Raw genomic sequence first — 23610 nt, 5'->3', positions numbered from 1 at the left:
GCACTGTGGGATCAACAATGCCATCCTGACCAAAAAAGGGGGAAAAAAGTGTACAAATAAGGCATCAGTGGCTGAGAGAGAGCAATAAAGTGGAGAGGCTACACTGAGGTCACTCTAACATATGTTTCAGTTATATATCGCTACCTATCATAACTTGCCAACCCCCAATCAAAACCATTTCTGCCAATCCTAAAGAATAATTAGAGCATTAAGTAAGATTCTACAAACGTTTTATGCACTAGGGTAACTTTCCAAAACCTCTAACATCCAGATGGGTCTCTGGACCAGATAAGTCCTGAAACGCAGAGGGGCCAGCCTCTCCAGAACATCAGCTAGTTCCATCCCCCTATCTCATATTATCATCAGCTTCTTCCAACACGAAAAAGTTAGAATGGGCATAGCCTAAACACCCCTAAAGAGTGGGAGAAAGATCAAAGGTGATGGTGGAGTTATACAGAGAAGGTAGGGTTTAACAAATGAGTATGTTGGCTGAATCATTATACTGGTATTTCTTTTAGTCCCCACTATCTTAGAGCAGCTGGAAGTAAAAACATAAAATTGTGGATAGTTTGGTAACCCATACCAAACTCTGAAATCTGTTCTACAACTAATTGTTGTAATGTACTTCGAAATTTATTGCTTTTATGTATAGATGTTATTTAAAGAGAAGGAAACGTATAGCAGAGAAGATAGTATTTAGCAAATGAGTATGACTGCTGAATCATTGTATTGACATTTCTGTTGGTCTCTAGTGTCTTGGAGCAGCTAGGGGAAAAATGAACCCATATCAAACTTTAAAATCTGTTCTATAATTACTTGTTAAAATGTACTTGGAAATCCACTGTTTTGTATATATATTTCACAATAAAAAAGTTAAAAAAAAAGAATTAGAGCACTGAAGCTATGAAAGTCAGCATTATCTCATACAGCAATTGTTTAAAAAGCAGAAAAAGTGATCAGACTTAGACTAGAGATATGAATGAAGCTAATCTGGATAGGACTAACGTAAATCAGAACACTGGGTAAAGGATGATATGGCCCATTATTTTCAAATTTCAACCTCTGTGCGAGACCAAAGGGAGAGATGTTTAATTGGTGCAAAATTTACATTCTGGGTAGCACATTATTTAATTTAACCTGTATGGTCAGTTTAGTTGAACACCATAACTACAATGAATCTTGAATAGGGCATGAGATCTTGTTGGTTTGTACAGGTTAGTGTGATGTCCGGTATATCCCAGAGTAATTTGGGCAGAGAATAAAAAGTTTTTGCCAAGTCCCCTTGGGGGACTAGGAAGAAAAAAGGAAATATTAAACATCCCCAGCTAAAGACTACCTGATATTCTCACAAGCAGTGGGGACAACCAACTCAACAGGCTAAGCTCTCAATCGTGAGGCTTGCCCCTGTGAAGCTTATTCCTGCAAAGGAGAAGTTAAGCCTACTTATAATTATACCTAAGAGTCATCCCCAGAGAACCTCTTTTATTGCTCAGATGTGTCCCCTCTCTGTAAGCCAATTTGGCAGGTGAGTTCACTGCCCTGCCCCCTACATGGGAAATGACTCTCAGGGATGTCCTCGCAATGTAGGACCTGAATCCCAAGGATGGGCCAGGACCTGTATTCATGGAATTGAGAAAGCCTTCTTGACCAATGGGGAAGAAAGAAATTAGACAAAATAAAGTCTCAGTGGCTGAGAGACTTCAGAGTAGAGAAGTTATCCTGGAGGTTATTCTTATACATTATATAGATATCTCTTTTTAGTTTGTGGTGTCTTGGAATGGCAGAGGGAAGTACCTAAAGCTGTTAAACTGTGTTCCAGCAGCCTTAATTCCTGAAGAAGACTGTTTAACTATGTAGTTTTTACAACGTGACTATGTGATTATGAAAACCTTGTTCTTGATGCTCCTTTTATCCATGGTACGGACAGAAGAGTAAAAATATAAGGATAAAAATGGAGGGGGATAAAGGATAAAAAAAATTGGGTAGATTGAAATACTGGTGGTCGATGAGAGGGAAGGGTAAGAGGTATGGGATGTAGGAGTTTTTTTTATCTCTTTTTCTGGAGTGAGCAAATGTTAAAATGGTCATGGTGATGGATATACAACTATGTGACAATATTGTGAGTCAATGATTAAATAATATGGTTGGGCTGTATGTGTGTGAAGATTTCTTAATAAAAATATTTTTAAAAAAAATAGCAGCAGTAGCAGCAGCAAAAATTCCACAGGATGAATGGAAATGCACTTGAAAGTTGGGTAGGTTTCTGGTGATGGAAGAGAAGACAGATGAGATAATGCAAAGAAGAACTTCAGAAGGAATGCCAGAATATGTACTATTTATTCATGGCCCAAGAAGAGATATGTCCAAAAGAAAAGGAAACTAACAGAGACAAATGCTGTATAAGTAGGGTCAGGTCAGATTATAGAGGACCATAAAATTAGGCAGAGGAATTAAAACTTCATGAAAATAGTAAAAGGAAGCGACTGGAGAGGAAAAATGGCACCTCAAACATTAGGGAAGATTATTCTGGCAACGGTAACAGAATAAATTCACAAAGGTAGCTGAGAGTTAAGGAGGCCAATCTAGGTAATTCAGACAGGTGCCGAACTAGAGCTTGGCTGCAGGAATGGAGACGAGAGGACAAATTATGACAGATATTTTGAACTATTACATATGAGGGTAAGAACTGGAAAGATTCAAAGAAATGACTGTTAGAAAATTTCAAACCTGATGACCAAAGAATTATGATTCCATTTACGAAGACAGAAAATATGGGGATAAGCTGATTTTAGACAAAGGACAGAAAACAGATGAAGGTATGAAGTTGAAGAAGAAATATCCATCAGGATTTACAATCTGAGATCAGCAGATTTTAAATTGGAAAACTCGCACATTAAAATTCTGGCTCTGCCACTTACCATCTCTGTGACCTCAGTCAACTAATGAAATCTTTGAGTTTCAATTTATTTGTCTATAAAATGGGTATAACTTTTTACACAGAATTGCTGATTTTCACATATAACACTCGGGAAGAACACACAAGAAATCAGACATTAGTTATCACTGGGTAAGGAATTGAGTGGTTGGGAAAATAGTAAGTGGAGATATTCTACAGTATTCTCTTTAATGGATTCTGAATTTTGACAATGTGAATGTACTGGCATTCAAAATAAATAAAGTAATTTAAAATAAAAAAATAAAATATAGTAGTGGTGACATGTCTGTCAGGAAGACTGAACAGCTTCAGAAAGTCAAAACTGCAACCCATATAAAGCATCTGTCCTAAAGAACAGTGCAGAAGCTCGGGTAAAAGAACTGGGCGGTTGGAGACTGCACATATTGGTGTTAAATGAAGTTATCAGAATGGCAGAGAAATAACAGAAGAGAGCATAGAGGGCCAAAGACTAAACTCTGAGGAAAAGGGGCACAACATAGGGAAGGTATAATTTACAGAGTGGAAAGTGAGGAGAGTTATCTGCCAAAAAACCAAAAGAATAAAGAAGCAAATGAAGAAGAAGGTTGACAGTGTGAAATATATGTAAGAGGAAAAAAAATAAAGGCAGAAAACCCTAAGAATTTAGCATTAAGAAGTACCTTTAAGAAGTGACAGAGAAAAAGATTTCAATGTAAGTGTATTAAAGAGTAGTGGATGAAGAAATAACAGTAATAGATGTAAATACTGTTTTTGTAGCACAAGAGGACAAATTGTTTAAAAGGTAATTATCATTAAGATAATACTATAGTTTTCAACTATTAATTTAAATACTTAGGCCAATTCCAATTATTCATTTGCTTAAATTTTCCTTCTTAGCATTCTTAATTAATTTGTGCTTAGGAAAAATATTCCCAAACAAATGGCTCCAGAGGGAAAGGATCATGTCCTGTATTTTCTATGTATTCCAAACTATGTCTTATAGAATGCTCTGTGCATAATACACATCTAACTATGAGACAACCAAGAAGGCAAGTGAACCACTTTATATAAGATGATAATGTTATTAATAATTTTAAAGAAGAAGAATTTTACCATTTGAAAAACTGAACAAAATGCTAGGAAAACCTCATAAAATTACAATGTCATCTTTGATTACTTAGCACCTAGCACAATACTGGGTACCTAAAATGCTCTCAGTAAATACCTACTGATTTAAAGTTAATTAATTCAAATTAGTAAGCTTAACACAGCAAATCATAAAGTTCCCTTTATGACGGCTTATCAATCACACCCAGGAGTGTGGACCTTCCTGGCCACGTGAGACAGAAATCCTGGAATGAGCAGAGACTCAGCAACAAGGGATTGAGAAAAACCCTAGAATGAGCTGAGAAGTAACATCAAGGGACTGAGAGAAACTTCTCGAACAAAAGGGGGAAGAGTGAAATAAGACAAAGCGTCAATGGCTGAGAGATTCCAAACAGAGTTGAGAGGTTATCCTGGAGGTTATTCTTACGCATTAAGTAGATATCACCTTGTTGTTCAAGATGTAGTAGAGAGGCTGGAGGGAACTGCCTGAAATGTAGAGCTGTGTTCCAGTAGCCATGTTTCTTGATGATGATTGAACAATGACATAGCTTTCACAATGTGACTGTGTGATTGTGAAAACCTTGTGTCTGATGCTCCTTTTACCTACCATATCAACAGACGAGTAGAACATATGGAATAAAAATAAATAATAGGGGGAACAAATGTTAAAATAAATTTAGTTTGAAATGCTAGTGATAAATGAAAGCGAGGGGTAGGGGGTATGGTATGTATAATCTTTTTTTTTTCTGTTATCGTTTTATTTCTTTTTTTGTTGTCTTTTTATTTCTTTTTCTAAATCGATGCAAATGTTCTAAGAAATGATGAATATGCAACTATGTGATGATATTGAGAACTACAGATTGCATACGTAGAATGGAATATGTTAATATTTTTGAATGTTTGTTGTTAATTTTTTAAATTAATAAATAAAAAAAGAATTAAAAAAATTAAAAAAAAAAAGAATGTTTTTCCCCTGCTGTATTTCAATATTGTCAAAAATATACGGAGGGGTTGCAAGGGTAATTCAGTGGTAGAATTCTCATGTGCCATGTAAGAGACCCAGGTTCGATTCCCAGTCCATGCACTTTCCAAAAAACAAACAAACAAGCAAAACAAACAAACCAAAATTCAACATATGGTGCAATAATGGGATACTCACATGGAAAAATAATGAAATGTGACCCCGCCACAGAGCATACCAAAACAAGCAAACAAACAAACAAGATATATATATATATATATATATAGAGAGAGAGAGAGAGAGAGAGAGACTTTAAAAAATAATTATTTGAGCACATCTATTTATAATTAATGCACTCAGATTTCAGCCACAATCTTCGTGGGAGATGCAAACATTTAAAGACATATTTTCAATTGTCTTAAGATTTAAAGATACTAAAATATTTCTTTAAGGGTTATGTTTCTGGGTACTTTTGTACAACTTAGTCTGTCTTTCCTAATAATGATCAATACTCACAAAGATAACCATATCTCAATATGGTAACAAAACCTAAAATAGGCAGAAAGAATGGGACTGTAAAACTTAGTGATGCCTAGAATGAAAAATGATGGTGATTAAATATATAAATATAAGAATGTTTTTACATGAGGAAGGACAAATGAATGTCAGCATTGCAAGGTGTTGAAAATGGGATGGTATGGGGGGAATACAATCAATGCAAACTAGTGTCTATAGTTAACATTAACATTGTAATATGCTTCCACTGAATGTAACAAAGGCAATACGTCAAAGCTAAATGTCAATAAGTGGGAGAAGTTGGGGAAGGGTATGGGATCTTTGCAGTAGAAATCCTTATATGGACTGTGGTGAAGATATGGCTGTGTGATTATACCAGGAACCACTGGTTTTTTTATTTAGGTTGGATTATATGATGTGTGGATGTACCTAGCCATTGTTGGTAGGGAAGTAGAGTGGCACAGCCCCTCTGAAGGACAGTGTTGTGGCTCCACGGAAGGCTAGGGGTGGGGTTGTCGTATCATCTTGCAACTCGGGAGTTAAGTGTATACTTGAGGACCTGAGAACAGGGACAGGAATGGACCATTGCACGCTGGTATTTATGGCGGCAGTGTTCAGAATCTGCAACAGATGAAGGTGGCCTAAGGGTACACAGACTGAAGAACAGAAGAGGGAACTGTGGTGTAATAGAAAGGACTACTGAGTGGCTGCAAGAAAGAATGAAGATATGAGGCATATGAAGAGGTGAATGAACCTTGAGGACAATATGTTGAGTGAAACAAGCCAGAAATGAAAACATCTCACTAATATGGACTAACCATAAGGTACAAATTCTGAGAACGGAATTGAAGAACATAGGTTATAAGGTGAAAACCTATTGTAAAGGTTCCTAGATTGCAAGCTCTTACTGAAGTCGTCTATTCCTGAGTTGTAACTGTGATTACCAAATTCTGAAAAGCTAAGCTCTTTATGTATAACCTGGTCATTAACTGGATCTTTGGGTATTTGTGCGACACCTGAGACTCAGGCCTAGAATTCTGCAGCTACAAAAGTCAGCATTACCCCCATAGAGCAATTGCTACAAAACTGAAAAAGTTATCAGACTTCAATTAGAGATATGAATGAAGCTGATGTGGGTAGGCCTAACGCAAATCAAACTAAAGGGCAAAGGATGATATAGATTGATTTTAAAACTTCATCTTCTGTGCAACACCAAAGGGAAAGAGTTTTGTGCAAAATTTATATTTTTGATAGCACACTATATAATTTGACTTGGTCAGCTTTTTTGAACATCATTATTACATGGACCCTTGAATCTGGAGTGAGATCTTGTTGATTTGTACAGGATGGTGTGATGCCTCGATACATCCCAGAGTAATGTGGGCAGAAGACTATTATTTACAAGGTCCCCTTGAGGGGCTGGGGAAAAAGGTGGAAATATTAAATGTGTCCTGCCAATCTGATGGACCAGGCCCTTGATAATGGGGCTGGTCCTTATGAAACATATTACTGCAGAGGAGAAGCTAAGCTTACTTATGATTATGCCTAATAGTCAACCCCAGAGAACATATTTTGTTGCTCAAATGTGTCCTCTCTCTCTAGCCAACTCCATAGGTGAACCCACTGTCCTCCCCCACTATGTGGGACATCACTCCCAGGAGTGTAAATCTTCCTGGCAATGTGGGACATGACTTCTGGGGATGAGCCTGGCTCTGGCAATGTGGGAATAAGAAAGCCTTCTTGACCAAAAGAGGGAAGAGAAATGAAACAAAATAAAGTTTCAGTGGCTGAGAGATTTCAAATAGACTTGATAGGTCATTCTGAAGGATATTCTCGTACAGTATACAGCTATCCCCTTTCAGTTTTTGTTGTATTGGTGTAGCTAGAGGGAAATATCTGACACTGCTGAACCATAATCCAATAGCTTTGATTCTTGAAGACAACTGAATAAGTACACAGTTTTTACGGTCTGTTCATGTGAGTGTGAAAACCTCGTGACCGACACTTCTTTCACTGGTGTAAGGATAGATGAGTAAGGAAAAAAAGATAAAAAAATAAGCAATGAGGGTATGGGATGATTTCAATGTTCTTTATACTTTTATTTTTATTTTCTTTAAAAAAAATACACAGAGCTGCTACCTGGAATGATGGGAATGTTTTATTAATGGATGGTGGTGATGGAAGCATGACATTGTGAACAGGATTAATGGCACTGAAATATATATCTGAATGTGGCTAACAGGGAAATGTATATATGGTAACAGAATAAGCATTTAAAAAAAATCTATTAAACTGCATGTGCTGGTTTGAAAGGATGTATGCCCCTTAGAAAAGCCATGTTTTAATCAAAATCCCATTTCATAAAGATAGAATAATCCCTACTCAATACTGTATGTTTGAAACTGTAATCAGATCATCTCCCTGGATGATGTGATTTAGTTAACAGTGGTTGTTAAACTGGATTAGGTGACAACATGTCTCCACCCATTAGGGTGGGTCTTGATTGGTTTATTAGAGTCCTATAAAAAAGGAAACATTTTGGAGAAAGAAGGAGATTCAGACAGAGCACAGCAGAACAACATAGCCATGAGAGTCCACCAGCCAGTGACCTTTGGAGATGAAGAAGGAAAATGCCTCCTGGGGAGCTTCATGAAACCGGAAGCCAGGAGAGAAAGCTAGCAGATGACACCGTATTCGCCATGTGCCCTTTCAGATGAGAGAGGAACCCTGACCATGTTCACTATGTGCCTTTCCAGATGAGAAACTCTAACTGTGTTTACCATGTGCCCTTCCACTTGAGAGAGAAACCCTGAACTTCAGCCTTCTTGAACCAAGGTATCTTTCCCTGGATGGCTTTGACTGGACATTATTCTATAGACTTGTTTTAACTGGGACATTTTCTTGACCTCAGAACTGTAAACTAGCAACTTAACAAATTCCCCTGTTTGAAAGCCATTCTGTTTCTGGTATATTGCATTCCAGTAGCTAGCAAACTAGAACACTGCACTATACAGATGGTAAACTCCAAGTTAAACCATAGACTAGAGTTAATAGAGCAATTATAAAAATTTTTAAAAAACACCTCAAATGGGAACAAAGATACTTAAAATAAAATCTTCGAAGGAAAATGATTATGACCAAGATTCTATATCGTATTTACATGTAAAAGCAAAAGGAACACATTTTTCAGATATTTAAGAATGCAGAAAACCTATTATCAACTATCTTTTCTGGAAAAAAAACCCAAAAAACCAAAGGCAGTATTCACAAGGACGATAAATCAGAATAAAAACCTCAAGATAAGGGAATATGTAATGTAATGAAGTAATATTAGTAAGCTGTGAAATGAGAATAGGTACATCTAAGTAATGTTAATATGGCTGCGGGCTCAAGGTAAATATTATAGATTTATTATGAATAGAAGTCTCACAGTGTAAAAAAAGAGATTAATGGTAAACTCCTGATTATTTTCACAAGATAGATACAAGGTCCTACCACATCTATCTATTCACCCACATTAGTACCCATATAACTACTGTCTTCCTTCTGATTCTATGTGAATACTTCTATATTAGACCCCTTCCAATCTCACCTACTCAAAAACTTGCTCTTACAAGTTTTCTGACCTCTACACTAGGTCACTTTCATGAATATAACATGTGTCACAATTCTCCCACGATAAACTGCAAACAACATCCACACCTCAACCCCTTAGTAATACCATCTCATTTCTTGGCTTCCTTTAGAGCAGAATCTAATAAATTCTGCATTTAAAAAGTTGTCTATATACATGGTCTCTCATGAAGGTAATCAATGGAAATAAATGGAGTAGGACTAATATACATTTAATTGATAATTCAGAACTTGAGGAGAAAGAGACAGTGGCAAAATCTGAAGGAATTATGGGATGACAACTTCCCCAAACAGGTGAAAGACACCGATCTTTGAATTCAGGAGGCAATGAAATCTAGATAGTTTGAATAAATGAAAACTACAACCAGACATTTCATAATGAAACTGCAAAATACCAGATAAAGATTTTGAAGGCAGAAAAAACATTCCTTCAAAAGAGTGTTGCTACTTCTAAGCAATAACACAAGCCAGGAGACAGGAGAACGTATCCTTGAAATGCTGAGAATACTATTCCCAGAAAAAGTATCTTTTAACAACAAGGGCAAAATGAAAACATTTTCAGACAAGCAAATACTGGGAGAGTTTACTACTACAGACCCTATTTAAAGGACCTGCCAAGCCTAAGGTACAAGAAGAAAAGCAAAGAGAATAGAAGGTCCAAATGAACATGAAATTTAAAAAAACAAGAAGAAAATCATATAAGAAAAGACAGAATTAAAATAAATGATAACAATAACAAAAGTATATAAGGATGCAAAAAGAGTTGTGTTCTAAAGTCTTTAACTTTAGACTTTGATAAAATAACTATGCATGTTGTAATTTCTAGAATAACAACTAAAAACACATAAACTTCCAAACAATTCAAAGGAAAAAAAAAAGAAAAAATACTTAATAAAAAAGTCAATATACCTCCCCTCCAAAAAGAGAGAGAGAAACAAAATAGGGGAAATAGAGAAAGCACAAAATAAGACGGTAGATTTAAAACACAAATGCTCCAATTTAAAAAAACAGAGTGCAGAGCTGGATTAAAAATAATCCAATCAAATGCTGTTTACAAGAAATAACTGAAACAAAAAGATTGAAAGTAAAATGACGGCAAACAATTTACCATGTAAGTACATTAAGAAGAAAGTGCAAGTAGCTATGGTAATTACAGACAAAACAGTCTAAAGCAAAAACTGCTTTAAAGAGATCTAAATAAATGGAAAGCTATAACATGTTCATGACTTGTAAGAATTAATATAAAGACAATTTTTTTACAAGCTGATCTTTATAATCAATGCAATCACAATCACAAAACCAACAGGTTTTGGCTTGTATGTGTGTATACGTTTGCATGCACATGTGTATAATCAGATCAGCTGATTCTAATATTTACATAGAATTGTCAAGACCAACAAAGAACGAGTATCCAGACTATATAAAGAATGACTATAAATTGGGCAATGTGATGGTGGCTCAGTGGCAGAATTCTCAACTGCCATGCTACAGACCTGGGTTCTATTCCCGGTACCCGCCCACGCAAAAAAAAAAAAAAGAATAACTATAAATCAACAGAAAAACAGGCAAGAGATTTAATAGCCATGACACTAAAGAAGAAATCCAGACTTCCGGAGAAGATGGCGGCTTAGTAAGACGCGCGGGTCTTAGTTCCTCCTCCAGAAAAGCAACTAAAGAAACAGAAACAATACGAAACAGCTCCCAGAGCCACGAAAGAGACCAAAAAGACAGCGTACCCCATTCTGGAACGGCTGAACGGGCAGGGAGAATCCGCTGCGGTGAGATACCCGAGGGGCGCGCGTTTTCCCGGCCAGGGCGGCTGGCGACTGGGGTCCCCTCCATGCACGTGGCTCCCCGGTCTGACTGAGAACGTTGGATAGCGGGGCCCTCCCGCCACACTTGGCGTCTCGGGCCAGCTGGGCAATTTGGACCGGCACTCCCCCAAGCAGCGGCGGCCGGCGACCACCCCCCTCCACGCTTGGTTTCCCGGGCCGACTGCAAGATTTGGATTGGCAAGTTAAAGGAGCCACAGTATCTTTTACTGGTGGGCCCCGCAGACAGACGAGTGCCACGAGTGCCACCTACTGGGCAGGAAAAGAAAAACAGCCCAGAGATTTCACAGAAAAACCTTTCAACCAGCCAGGTCCCACACCCAGGGAAATCTGATCAAATGCCCAGACACCAGCAGAAAATAATGGATGACGCTCGGAAAATTGAAGATATGGCCCAGTCAAAGGAACAAACTAATAGTTCAAATGAGATACAGGAGCTGAGACAACTAATGCTGAATATACGAACAGAAATGGAAAAACTCTTCAAAAACCAAATCAATAAATTGAGGGAGGACATGAAGAAGACATGGGCTGAACAAAAAGAACATAGAAAATCTGAAAAAACAAATCACAGAACTTATGGGAGTGAAGGACAAAGAAGAAAAAATGGAAAAAACAATGGATACCTACAATGGTAGATCTAAAGAGACAGAAGCTACAATTAGTGAATTGGAGGATGGAACATCTGAATTCCAAAAAGAAACAGAAACTATAGGGAAAAGAATGGAAAAACTTGAGCAGGGGATCAGGGAACTGAATGACAATATGAAGCGCACAAATATACGTGTTGTGGGTGTCCCAGAAGGAGAAGAGAAGGGAAAAGGAGGAGAAAAACTAATAGAAGAAATTATCACTGAAAATTTCCCAACTCTTATGAAAGACCTAAATTTACAGATCCAAGAAGTGCAGCGCACCCCAAAGAGAATAGACCCAAATAGGCGTTCTCCAAGACACTTACTAGTTAGAATGTCAGAGGTCAAAGAGAAAGAGAGGATCTTGAAAGCAGCAAGAGAAAAACAATCTGTCACATACAAGGGAAACCCAATAAGACTATGTGTAGATTTCTCAGCAGAAACCATGGAAGCTAGAAGACAGTGGGATGATATATTTAAATTACTAAAAGAGAAAAACTGCCAACCAAGACTTCTATATCCAGCAAAATTGTCCTTCAAAAATGAAGGAGAAATTAAAACATTTATAGACAAAAAGTCACTGAGAGAATTTATGACCAAGAGACCAGCTCTGCAAGAAATACTAAAGGGAGCACTAGAGTCAGATACGAAAAGACAGAAGAGAGAGGTATGGAGTAAAGTGTAGAAAGAAGGAAAATCAGATATGATATATATAATACAAAAGCCAAAATGGTAGAGGAAAATATTACCCAAACAGTAATAACACTAAAAGTTAATGGACTGAATTTCCCAATCAAAAGACATAGAATGGCAGAATGGATTACGACCCAGCAATACCACTGCTAGGTATCTACTCAAAGGACTTAAGGGCAAAGACACAGACAGACATTTGCACACCAGTGTTTATAGCAGCATTATCTACAATTGCAAGGAGATGGAAACAGCCAAAATGTCCATCAACAGACGAGTGGCTAAACAAACTGTGGCGTATACCTACGATGGAATATTATGCAGCTTTAAGACAGACTAAACTTATGAAGCATGTAATAACATGGATGGACCTAGAGAACATGCTGAGTGAGTCTAGCCAAAAACTAAAGGACAAATACTGTATGGTCCCACTGATGTGAACCGACATTCGAGAATCAGCTTGGAATATATCATTGGTAACAGAGACCAGCAGGAGTTAGAAACAGGGTAAGATAATGGGTAATTGGAGCTGAGGGGATACAAACTGTGCAACAGGACTAGATACAAAAACTCAAAAATGGACAGCACAATAATACCTAAGTGTAATGTAACTATGTTGGAACACTGAATGAAGCTGCACCTGAAATATGGTTTTTTGTTTGTGTGTATCTTTTATTTTTGTTTTTTTTTCCTTTTTATATATATATATATTTTTATTAGTATTATTATTTCAATTCTCTTCTCTATATTAACATTCTATATCTTTTTCTGCTGTTTTGCTAGTTCTTTTCCTAAATCGATGCAAATGTACTAAGAAATGATGATCATACATCTATGTGATGATACTAAGAATTACTGAGTGCATGTGTAGAATGGAATGATTTCTAAATGGAATAAAGTCTAAATTTCTTTTCTAAAAAAAAGAAGAACTCCAAGTGGTCAAAAAATATAATTAAAAGATCTTCAACTTTCTTAGTAATCAAGGAATTACAAATGAAAACTGTACCGTCTATCCTGGCAAAATCTTAAAAGTCTTAAAATTGTATGTGCTGGCAAGGATGTGGTTCAATGGGCACTCTCGTACACTGCTGTTGGAAATGTAAATTGATTCAATCATTTTGGAAAACAAGCCTGACTTATTTGGTAAAGCTAAAAATAACCATATTCTATAAGTCAACAATTTCACTCCTAAGCATATACTCTAAAGAAACACTTGCACTATTTGCACCAGGAGACAGATGCAAGAATATTCCTATCAGCATTGTTTGCAACAGCCCCATGTTAGAAATAAACCATCAAGAGCAAATAAACTATGGTACAGTCAAACAGTAGAACACTACACAGCAATTAAAGAGACTAAACAAGCTACCTAAATTAGTCTTAACAATGCTGAACTAAAAGAAGCAAAATAAAACAAAACTAAACAATATTCTTTAGGGAGGTATACAACGATATAAAACTATAAAAAGCCAAGAAATGATTACCATAAAAGTCAGAATAGTGATTTCCTCTGGGTAGATGTGAGATCAGGGAGAACTATTGGGGGAAGGGACAGAAAAGGTAGACACAGGATTCTGTGATCCTACAATGTTCTATCCTTAGCTGAATGGTGGCTGTGTGCGTTTTTGCTTAAAATTTTTGTTCCAACTATTGAATATACATACTTTTCTGTATATATGATCTATTTTAAAATAAGAAAAAAATGAGAAGGAATAATACAAAGCTCCTAATACTCTTTCAAGTTAACTCTGTCTGGTTTCATGTACAGGTTCCCTAAAGTGTCTAGAACACATTCTCTTCCTAAAGACAGCATTGTTTGGCAGAAAAAGAACTGGACAACCAAATCAGAGGACGGAAGCTCTTAATTCTGTATGACCCTGGACATATTAAGTCTCTCTGAACCTTAATTTGTTCATCATTAAATGCAGGCAGTATTAACTGCTCTTATCTCTTGGGGAATCTAGAACTATCAAATCATAATACATGAAAATGTGCTTAGAAAATTACAAATGAAAAAATTAAAAGAGCGGCTGAGTTTTCATCATTTGAAATTCAAAAGTTTTATGCTACACTGAGCCCCCCATGATGGTAGCTGGAGATAAACATATAATCCATGAGACAGACATGGAGTATGTGTAAATAAAATTTTAAAACAACAACAACTAAGAACAATATTTATCCATGAAAATTAAAGGCCAAATTCTAACATTCTATCATGTCACTTTAAATAGCATTATTTAGAAAATAGCACATCTGTTATCAGTAACAGGAAAACAAATAGGGTTCCATTTTGAGAAAAAAATAAATATGAAACATTAATGTAACCTAAGAAATGATAAGAAAGATGTCACATTAAAAGTCTAGAGACTGGGCAATGGCAGTCTCAGTGGCAGAGTTCTCGCCTGACATGCTGGAGACTTGGGTTTGCTTCCCAGTGCCTGCACATGCGAAAAAAAAAAAAAGAGGTCTAGAGACTGAGGTCTGCTTTTGTATCTACAAAAGAAAACTTGATGTCTCTTGCACTCCTTGCAAAGAATATAGTTTACCAGGTTATTCATTCGGCGCCTTCTCCATAATAAATCAGTGAGCACCTAAATTATTTTCTCTAATTTGAGTAAAGGAGACAAGAATAAAATAATACAGTTTAACTGGACTTCTCAATTAACCTCAGTGCTGCAATGGGAAAATTAACAAGCAATTGAGAATTAAATCTAACTCACTAAAATGAATTTAAACATTGAAGGATGGGAGTTTTTGGCATTTATTTTGCTACTTATAAAACAACTTTTGCCACAAATATCAACAATGATTTTAACAATGTATCAAATATATTCATCCATTTAGAAGATGATAAAAATGTAAATCAATTTATTCTGTTTTATTATATTGTTTTCCTATATAAAATATCAACATCCAAAGTCCCGTATACCTGAATGTTTTCTCTACTCCAAGTATGTGGTGTTTTATTGGCAAGTAATTTCAGATCTTGAATAGCAAGTCTCTTTATTGCTTTCCTTGGGTCATTCTTCAAGTACTGCAATAGAAGCTGGATCTATAAAGGAAAGAGGTCATTTCATGAACAAAATTGCCATGGAAATTATCATTAGGGATAGCAGTTTAGTTAGTGAAATTTTTAGATTTGAGAAAGGGATAATTTCAAATCACATGGTTGGGTCTCTTTCTGCTTGTGTGTTAAAATAATGATATTATCATTGAACATGGAAGGTTTAGCCATGGATTTGGCATTTTAAAGAAATTCTTGTTTCTTTTCTTTACTGCCAACTCCAGGCCATGCCATGTACTTCCTCTCTCCCTCACTAGACCATTTTCCTTAAGAGCTCAAAGCACAGGTTCTATAAATAAAGACAAACAAAAATCAAGCAAAAAGAGGCTGGGCAACGGTGGCTCAGTGGCAGAGTTCTAACCTGCCATGCCGGAGACCCAGGTTTGATTCCTGGAGCCTGCTCATGCCAAACAAACAAAACAAAGAAATTTAAAAAATCAAGCAAAAAGAAATTAACCCGCTCTTTATCAAGGAAAAGGACTTTAACGTTATCAAAACTTAGGAATACTTTTATTTATCATATACTTAGTATGCAAGTTTACTGGAAAAAAAAAAAAGGCAGTTTAGAGAAGAAAATAAAATGACCTGTTTAGGTGTATCCACCAAAGATGAAGCTGCAAGCAGAGTAAAAGTGTGCAGAGAAACAATCACCATTTTGGTGGAAGGATAGGACGTGACTAGCTGTTGCAAAAGCTGACGAGCACTAGAAGCCAGGATTGCATCATGGTGCATGTGCTGGAGGATGGGGATCAACTTCAGCTTCAAGTCTACTGGTGTGGCTAAACCTAGATGAAAAAACAATTCTTAGTAATTTCTGATCATCATCAGTATTTCAGATTTCAAATATATGATTCAATTGGCAAAATGTCCATTTAAAACCAAATACCATCATAATGTTATGTTTATAATATTAAAGAAAATTATAGTAGAGCTTATCAGTAAGTTTAAGTTTCTCTCAAAAGTATTTATTTTAAACATTAACGTTTCAGTGATTATAAAATTACATGTGTATCACAGAACATGTCTTTGACATGCATGGCAGAAAGCAGTCTATTATTTATTGCCTAATTCTTATAATAGCACACTAAAAAGACATACAAACATACACACACACACACACTCTCTCTCTCTCTCTACAATTGATTTGCTTATGCTTAAATATTAGATATTTTCCTTCAACACTGATTCAACATCAGGCTATGACTAGCCTGCATGGGGAATAGTTTTTAAGTTCTTAGAACTTTGTGTAGCAATGCCTTTCTTTACTACATACACAACTGGAACGCCACAAAGACTAACTCCAAGACATTTTATTCAGTCAACATTGCAGCTAAATAAACAAATAAAAATTTTCTCTTCTATACATTGACTTTGCAGTGATAAGAGAAAAATTTCTCAATTATAATGTGCTGCATATATGCCAAAAGCCAATTCATATTCTGCAAATCACTGATTTTTCCATTGTGAAGTAACTGTCAGTGTGAGCATATCTTAGTATTGTGATATCCAACAATGTCATTTGATAAAGGAATTCTGTCAGTATTTTATTGTTTTCTGTCTTTGACCACCATATTTTTTAAATCTTTTTTTTTTTTAACTTTTTATTGTATAGTATAACATATATACAAAGTAAAGAAATAAGAAAGCAATAGCTTTCAAAGCACTCTTCAACAAGTAGTTATAGGACAGATCCCAGAACTTGTCATGGGCTACCATATGATCCTCTCAGATTTTTCTTCTAGCTGCTCCAGAATATAGGAGACTAGAAGGCTTAAATTTTTTTTATCATCACAATTGACTTTTTTCCCTTTTTTTTGTGAAAAATAACATAAATAAAAAAAAGCAATAAATTTCAAAGCACAGCACCACAATTAGTTGTAGAACATATTTCAGAGTTTGACATGGGTTATAATTTCACAATTTTAGTTGTAAATTACAGTGCTCGAAGATACTGGAGACAAAAGGAAATATCAATTTAGTGATTAAGCAATTACATTCATATTTATGTTGAAAACTTGATTAGATTATCCCCACAGAGATATGACTAACCCAATTGTGGGTAATAACCTTTTATTAGAGGGAGACGTGACAACACCCATTCCAGATGGGTCTTGATTAGTTTACTGCAATCCTTTAAAAGCATTTGGAGAGAGAGAAAGAGAATGATAAGAGAGCCAGGAGAATCAGAGAGCTCATGCAGCCAGAGACCTCTGGAGATGAAGGAGTATGTCCCTGGGAGAGCTTTATGAAACAAGAAGCCTGAAGAGAAAGCTAGCAAACATTGCCATGTTTGCCATGTGCCTTTTCAGTTGAGACAGAAACCCTGGACTTCATCAGCCTATCTGTCCCTGAATGTCTTAGATTGGACATTTCTATATCCTTGCTTTAATTTGGACATTTTTATGCCTTTTGAACTGTAAAACTGCAACTTAATACATTCCCATTTTTAAAAGCCATTCTGTTTCTGGTATATCGTATTCCAGCAGCTAGTAAACTAGAAAAATAGCAGGCAGTATGGCAGTTCAGTGTGGTGTATGTATATGTGTGTTTTAAACGAAGGAAACAGCAATGAAAAGGCTAGGAGTTGAGAGAGATCAAGGAATGGAATGAAGTTTGATATGACTGGAGTATAGAGTTAGAGGCAGAGAGTGGTATGAGATGAAACTAGAGGAACAGGCAGAGACCACACCAACAGAGATCTTACTGAGAAATCTGGACCACAGCCTATATAGGGAATGGAAAGTAAAACGTTTTAATCAGAGAAGTAAATGACCACAGTATACACAGCATGGATTATATGAAGAGAACCTAGGGGTAGGCTGATGAGGTAGAGATAATGGCTTGGATTAAAGAATAGAGATGGAGAAAAGATATATTTAAGAGGTATTTGAAAGGTAAATAGCACTTGGTGACTCGTTAGAGGAAATATCTTCGACAGCTGTCAATCAGTATTTATAGGTAGGTTTACTTTTAGAAACAGGGAAAAATAAAATGGAACCAAATCTGGTGAATAAAATGGATAATTGGGCTGGTAATAGTATTTCTAAATCAAGTAGATAATGAAATACGACCCTGAAGACAACTGCAAAATAAGCATGCCGTGTACTACAAAATTTATCCATTTAACCAAGTTTTCTACAAATATTTAACAACCTAGGTCTCTGCCAATGGTGTTGGGCACGCAAGATAAAGTGGTGAAAAAGAGCTTATAGTCTTATGGGGAGAAAAACAATAAAGAGACAAACCAGAAAAACACAACACAGTAAAAAGTGCTATGCAAACAACATAAAATAGGGTAATGTGATACATTAGATAAACAATGATTTTATATAAGGGCAAGGGTGATTACATTAAATCAAATGCTATCAAAAGTCCTGAAGAGGTGACATTCAAGATGAAATTTGAAAATGACAAGGTGGTAACTATAAGGTAATCTGAGAGAAGAGCATTCTCATGCAAATGATCTGAAACAGTCAATAAGACTTGTGTGGCTGGTATTAATGGGAAGTGTAGGAGACTAAGGAGAGAGACAGGTGGGGACAGGTATCATGTAAGGTTTTTTAAGTCAAGGTAAGAAGTTCAAATTTTCCATATGTAAATGGAAACCACTGAACAGCTTTAAAAAAGGGAATGTTATGATCTGATTTGCCTTTTTAAAAGCTGCTATGTGAAGAACGGACAGTAGAGGAATAAGAAGAGTAACAAAAAGACCAATTAAGAGGCTAGCACAGTAATCCAAGAAAGAGATGATGACCTGAATTAGGGAGGGTAATAATAAGAGATGGACTCAAAATATAACTTAGGTGTAGAGTCAACTAGAGTTGCTGCAAGACTGTATGTGGTGAGTGAAGAAGACACTCAAGAATAATGTGCACATTTTTGGCTTGATTAGGTAGATAGTATTATTCTTTTTGAGATGGAGAAGACCTAAGAAGCAGATTTGGTTTTCTCTTTGGGTCACATTAAGTTTGAGATGCCTGTTTTACAAATGGAGAAGCCAAACAGAGAGTTGAACATGTGTTTCCAGAGTGCTGGGGAGAAGGAAAAGTCTGGAGATCTACCAGTATTAGTGGAGTATGAAATAATTTTCTAAATAAAAACCTAAATATTCATGGTCTCCAACCACAGCAGGATCCTCACTGCTGTCCAGCAATCCTTACAGGTTTCCTAGTCAATTTCTCTTCCATTCACAAAATGGCTACCAAACTGCCACTCTCTTAAACCTCTGATTCCATCCAACAGATGAACCTTTTTACATCACAAAGAAAACTTGAATTACCACAGAATAAAAAGATTAGGGGTATGTTTAAACCTTTCTGGGAAGGAGCCAAGATACAGCACAGCCTTTATGAACTTAGGAGGACATAGAGGAACAGAGCAAGAGATGGGTTACCAGTGTAGGTAAATGTGTATGACTGATGGCATGAGAGGAATAAGAGGCAGTACTGTACTGCATAGCAGTTAACAGTATAGATTCTGGAGCTAGACTGTCTGGGTTTGCTTACAAGCTATGTGATCTCGGGCCATGAGAGTCCCAGTAAAAGATGGCAGGGAGAACAACAAGATCAAAACATTTACTCCCTTTCAGCAATTTTAAAACCTTTGAGTTTCCGTTTCCCCGTGCATGTAACAGGGATAATATTAAACTGAACCATATTAAATTATTTGAATATCAGCAATTTCAAATGGTTCAACATACTAGTCACATCTATATCACAGAATCATGAGGATTAAATGCATTTAAAACAAGTAAAATGCTTAGTACAGGAGATTGGATAGATGGAAAGCATGAGATAAACATGTGGCTGTTGTTACATTGATTCTTAAGGTACCATCTACATTTAACATTGCTGACCACTCTATCTTTGAAATGCTCTCTTAAAATGGCCTGTGTTTTTTTTAGACTCTTCCTGGCTTTTGTCCTCTTTCTGGCTGTTCCCTCTCAATCTCCTTTATAGTCTCCTCTTTATCCACCCTTAATTGCTGGTATTCCTTAAGTTTTGTACTAAATGCTCTTTTCATTGTATTACTTTGCTTGAGTAAATTCATATAGTCCCATGGTTTCCATTATCAGCTAGCTATATGTTAACTATATGCTACATGCCTTCCAACCTTCCCTCCATTTCCCCAGCCCCAACTCTAGATACAAATATTCCATTATTTCCTTGACATTTCCATTAGTCTCAGCTTTTGCAGTTAATAGGGTCCAAAGAGAATTCCCAATCTTCCAGCTCGAAATCACCCCTCAAAAACTTCCCTAGCTCAGTAAATGGCAACTCCATCGTCATGACTCCTCAAGTCTTATAGTCTTTCTTGATTCTCTTCTTTCTCTCACATACCATATCCAAATTTATTAGCTAATTTTGCTGGTTATCTTCAAAATATAACTGAAATTTAACTTTTTCTACCTCCATTTCCATCAACCTGGTCCATTTCCATTACCATCTCTTGAATGATCATCGCAAAAGTCTCCTGTTTTACCTACTAAAGGCCTTTCCCCTTGACAGCCTCCTGCTTCATATCCCCCCTTCTTCTCAGTGTTTTAATTTCTTTTTAAGGTATATTTGTAAACAATAAAATGCTCATCTTAAATGCACATATGAAGATACCCATAAAACCATCATCCAGATGTACAGAACACTCCCAGGAGTTTATATTCATAAACTCTCCTGCTATTTGCCCTCTGTTTGGGTCTGGTCAATGGACAGTCCCAGTAGGAGTTGGGAAGGAGAAGAGTAAGATTAGAGAATGAAGAAGTCGTTTCTTAAAAAAGCCTTTTTTTGGTAGTAGGGAGAAAAAAAGACAAAGGAATAAAAGACAATAGACATAAGCGCAATCACTATGTTGGCTATCAATTAAATGACTGTCAGTATTTATGCAAAACGAGCAAGTTCTCTTTAATACTGAATACTCTTAAGAAATTCATGCTCTGGAAAGGCAAAACAGTACCTTGGTTAAAAACATGAGCCTCAATTAGAGCTCTGAGGCTATGAAAGTCAGCAGTTCCCCATACAGGAACTATTTAAAACGTTGAAAGAGTGATCAGACATCGAGTAGAGTTATGAAGTTGATCTGGATAGGACTAAGGTATATCAGAAGACTGGGTAAAGGATGACATTGTCCATATTTAAAAACTTCAATTTACCTGTGTGAGACTAAAGGTAGAGATGTTTATTTGGTGCAAAATTTATATTTTGGGTAGCGCATTTCCTAATTTAACTTGCATGGTCAGTTTAGTGGACCACCGTTAAGTACATGGAATCTTGAATAGGGCATGAGACTTTGTTGGTTTGTTCAGGTTAATATGATGCCCTGATAAATCCCAAAGTGATCTGGACATTGAACTAAGAAGTATTTGCAAAGTCCCCTTGGGGGAATGGAGACAAAGGGGGAAATATTCAACATCCCCACTTGAAGAATTTCTGATATTTTCATAAGCAGTGGGGACAACCAAATTAATAGGCTGAGCCCTCAATCTTGGGGTGTGCCCCTATGAAACTTATTCCTGCAAAGGATAGGCTAAGCCTACTTAAAATTAGGCCTAGGAGTCACCCGCAGAGAACCTCTTTTGTTGCTCAGATGTGGCCTCTCTCTCCAAGCTGACATGGCAAGTGAACTCACTGCCCTGTCCCTACATGGGACATGACTCCCAGGGGTGTAAATCTCCCTGGCAATGTGGGACAGAAATCCTGGGATGAGACAGGACCCAGCACCCATTATCAAGGGATTGAGAAAAACTTTTTGACCAAAATGGGGGAGAGAGAAATGAGAAAAAATAAAACGTCAGTGGTTGAGAGATTTCAAGCAGAGTTGAGAGGTTATTCTGGAGGTTATTCTTATGCAATTACATAGACATATCTTTTTAGTTTATGGTATATTGGAGTGGCTTAAGGGGAAGCATTTGAAACTGTAGAACTGTGTTCCAGTAGCCTTGTTTCTTGAAGATGATTGTATAATAATATAGCTTTTACAATGTGACTAGGTGATTGTGGCATGAAAGATGAGATTAGAAAGCTAGGACTTTACAGACCATGGTGAGGAATTTAGATTGGATTCTAGTTCTAACTAGAAGCCACTAGACGGATATCAGCAGAGTGAAGAGAGGGCCACAGAGTTTCTAGTATCACTGCTCCGCCGTTAATCAGAATGTTCTTCCCCTAGAGATCTGCATTACTCATTCCTTCCCCTCCTTCATATCTCAAATATCACTCCATCAGAGGTCTTTCCTGACCAACATATATAGAATAGTAGTCTCACCAACCTCCTGCTATCTACTCTCAGACTCTATCCTTACCTTATATTTCTTTCTATAGCGAAGAAAAATTCTGTTGAGAATATGAGTCTTCTAATTTCTCTTTTTAAAACTAACAATCCTAACAATTTTAAAACTAACAAAAACTAACAATTCTCTTAAATATAAAGAAATATAAATATTTTACAAATAAACTTTATTTTACTTTAGAATAAAATGAGAAATTTTTAAATAAAATAATTTTAGATAATGTTGAATTTTATTTTAAAAATCTTTCAAAGCTTCATTACAAGATAAGGTGCACTTTTTGTTATAAGCACAAGGTGTAACCTTCAGTAAAATATGATTCTCACATCATATTTTTGTTTATTGCTTCCCTCCACCCCACCACTAGAACGTACATTACATGAAAGTAAGGACTTTGTTGGTTCATTATTGTATCCTCAGCAACTACAGCCCTGTTGTAGCTTCATTTTGAGACCAAATAAATATTACTTGAATGAATGAATGAATGAATGGTGTCTATCACACAGTAAGTACTTAATAAAGGTTAGCAACTACTACTAATATAAATTCCACTAAGTCAATTCATAATATTAAATGAAGCATGCATACATACCTTGAATCATTTCACTGATTTTGTTACAGATTCCTACAGCAAAATCCCTTTGGAAAGAGAGAATAGTAAAAATTTTAAAACAAAAATATTAAATTTGGTTAAGTTTCCTAGGACTTAAAAGCACAAATAGTAAAACAAACAACAGTCGAAATGTAATACTCCAAATCATAACTAATATTCAGAGGTCAAGTGTTGTTGTGGGATTGGGGTAGAGTACAAAAGATAGCTGAAAAAAAAACCCAACCACTAAGTGGTTTATGTCAACATCATTCTCACATGATATTAAAGGAAAGGTGCTATAATGTATTAGTGTTGTTCTAATTTGCAACACTCAGTGACATTGAAAAATATAAGGTCACTCACTATCTCAGTCTATGATGTTTTAGGATA

The 23610-nt window shown here is 36.3% G+C and overlaps 1 protein-coding gene across 1 annotated transcript in view; it reads right to left on the bottom strand.

Moving 5' to 3' along the window:
* The window catches only part of INTS7 (integrator complex subunit 7), a 125333-nt gene that overhangs the window by 66226 nt on the left and 35497 nt on the right, over window positions 1–23610 (bottom strand). The window contains exons 5-7 of the mRNA XM_077157746.1: window positions 23221–23267; window positions 15935–16134; window positions 15215–15337 (exon numbers count right to left, since the gene is read on the bottom strand). Coding sequence (XP_077013861.1) covers window positions 15215–15337; window positions 15935–16134; window positions 23221–23267 — 370 coding nt within the window. The remainder of the gene's footprint in view (window positions 1–15214; window positions 15338–15934; window positions 16135–23220; window positions 23268–23610) is intronic.

This window comes from Tamandua tetradactyla, chromosome 4 (genome assembly GCF_023851605.1).
Source record: "Tamandua tetradactyla isolate mTamTet1 chromosome 4, mTamTet1.pri, whole genome shotgun sequence".
Lineage (NCBI taxonomy): Eukaryota > Metazoa > Chordata > Mammalia > Pilosa > Myrmecophagidae > Tamandua > Tamandua tetradactyla.
The sequence above is the reverse complement of the archived record's forward strand: the minus strand, read 5'-3'. Positions and strand labels throughout refer to the sequence as shown.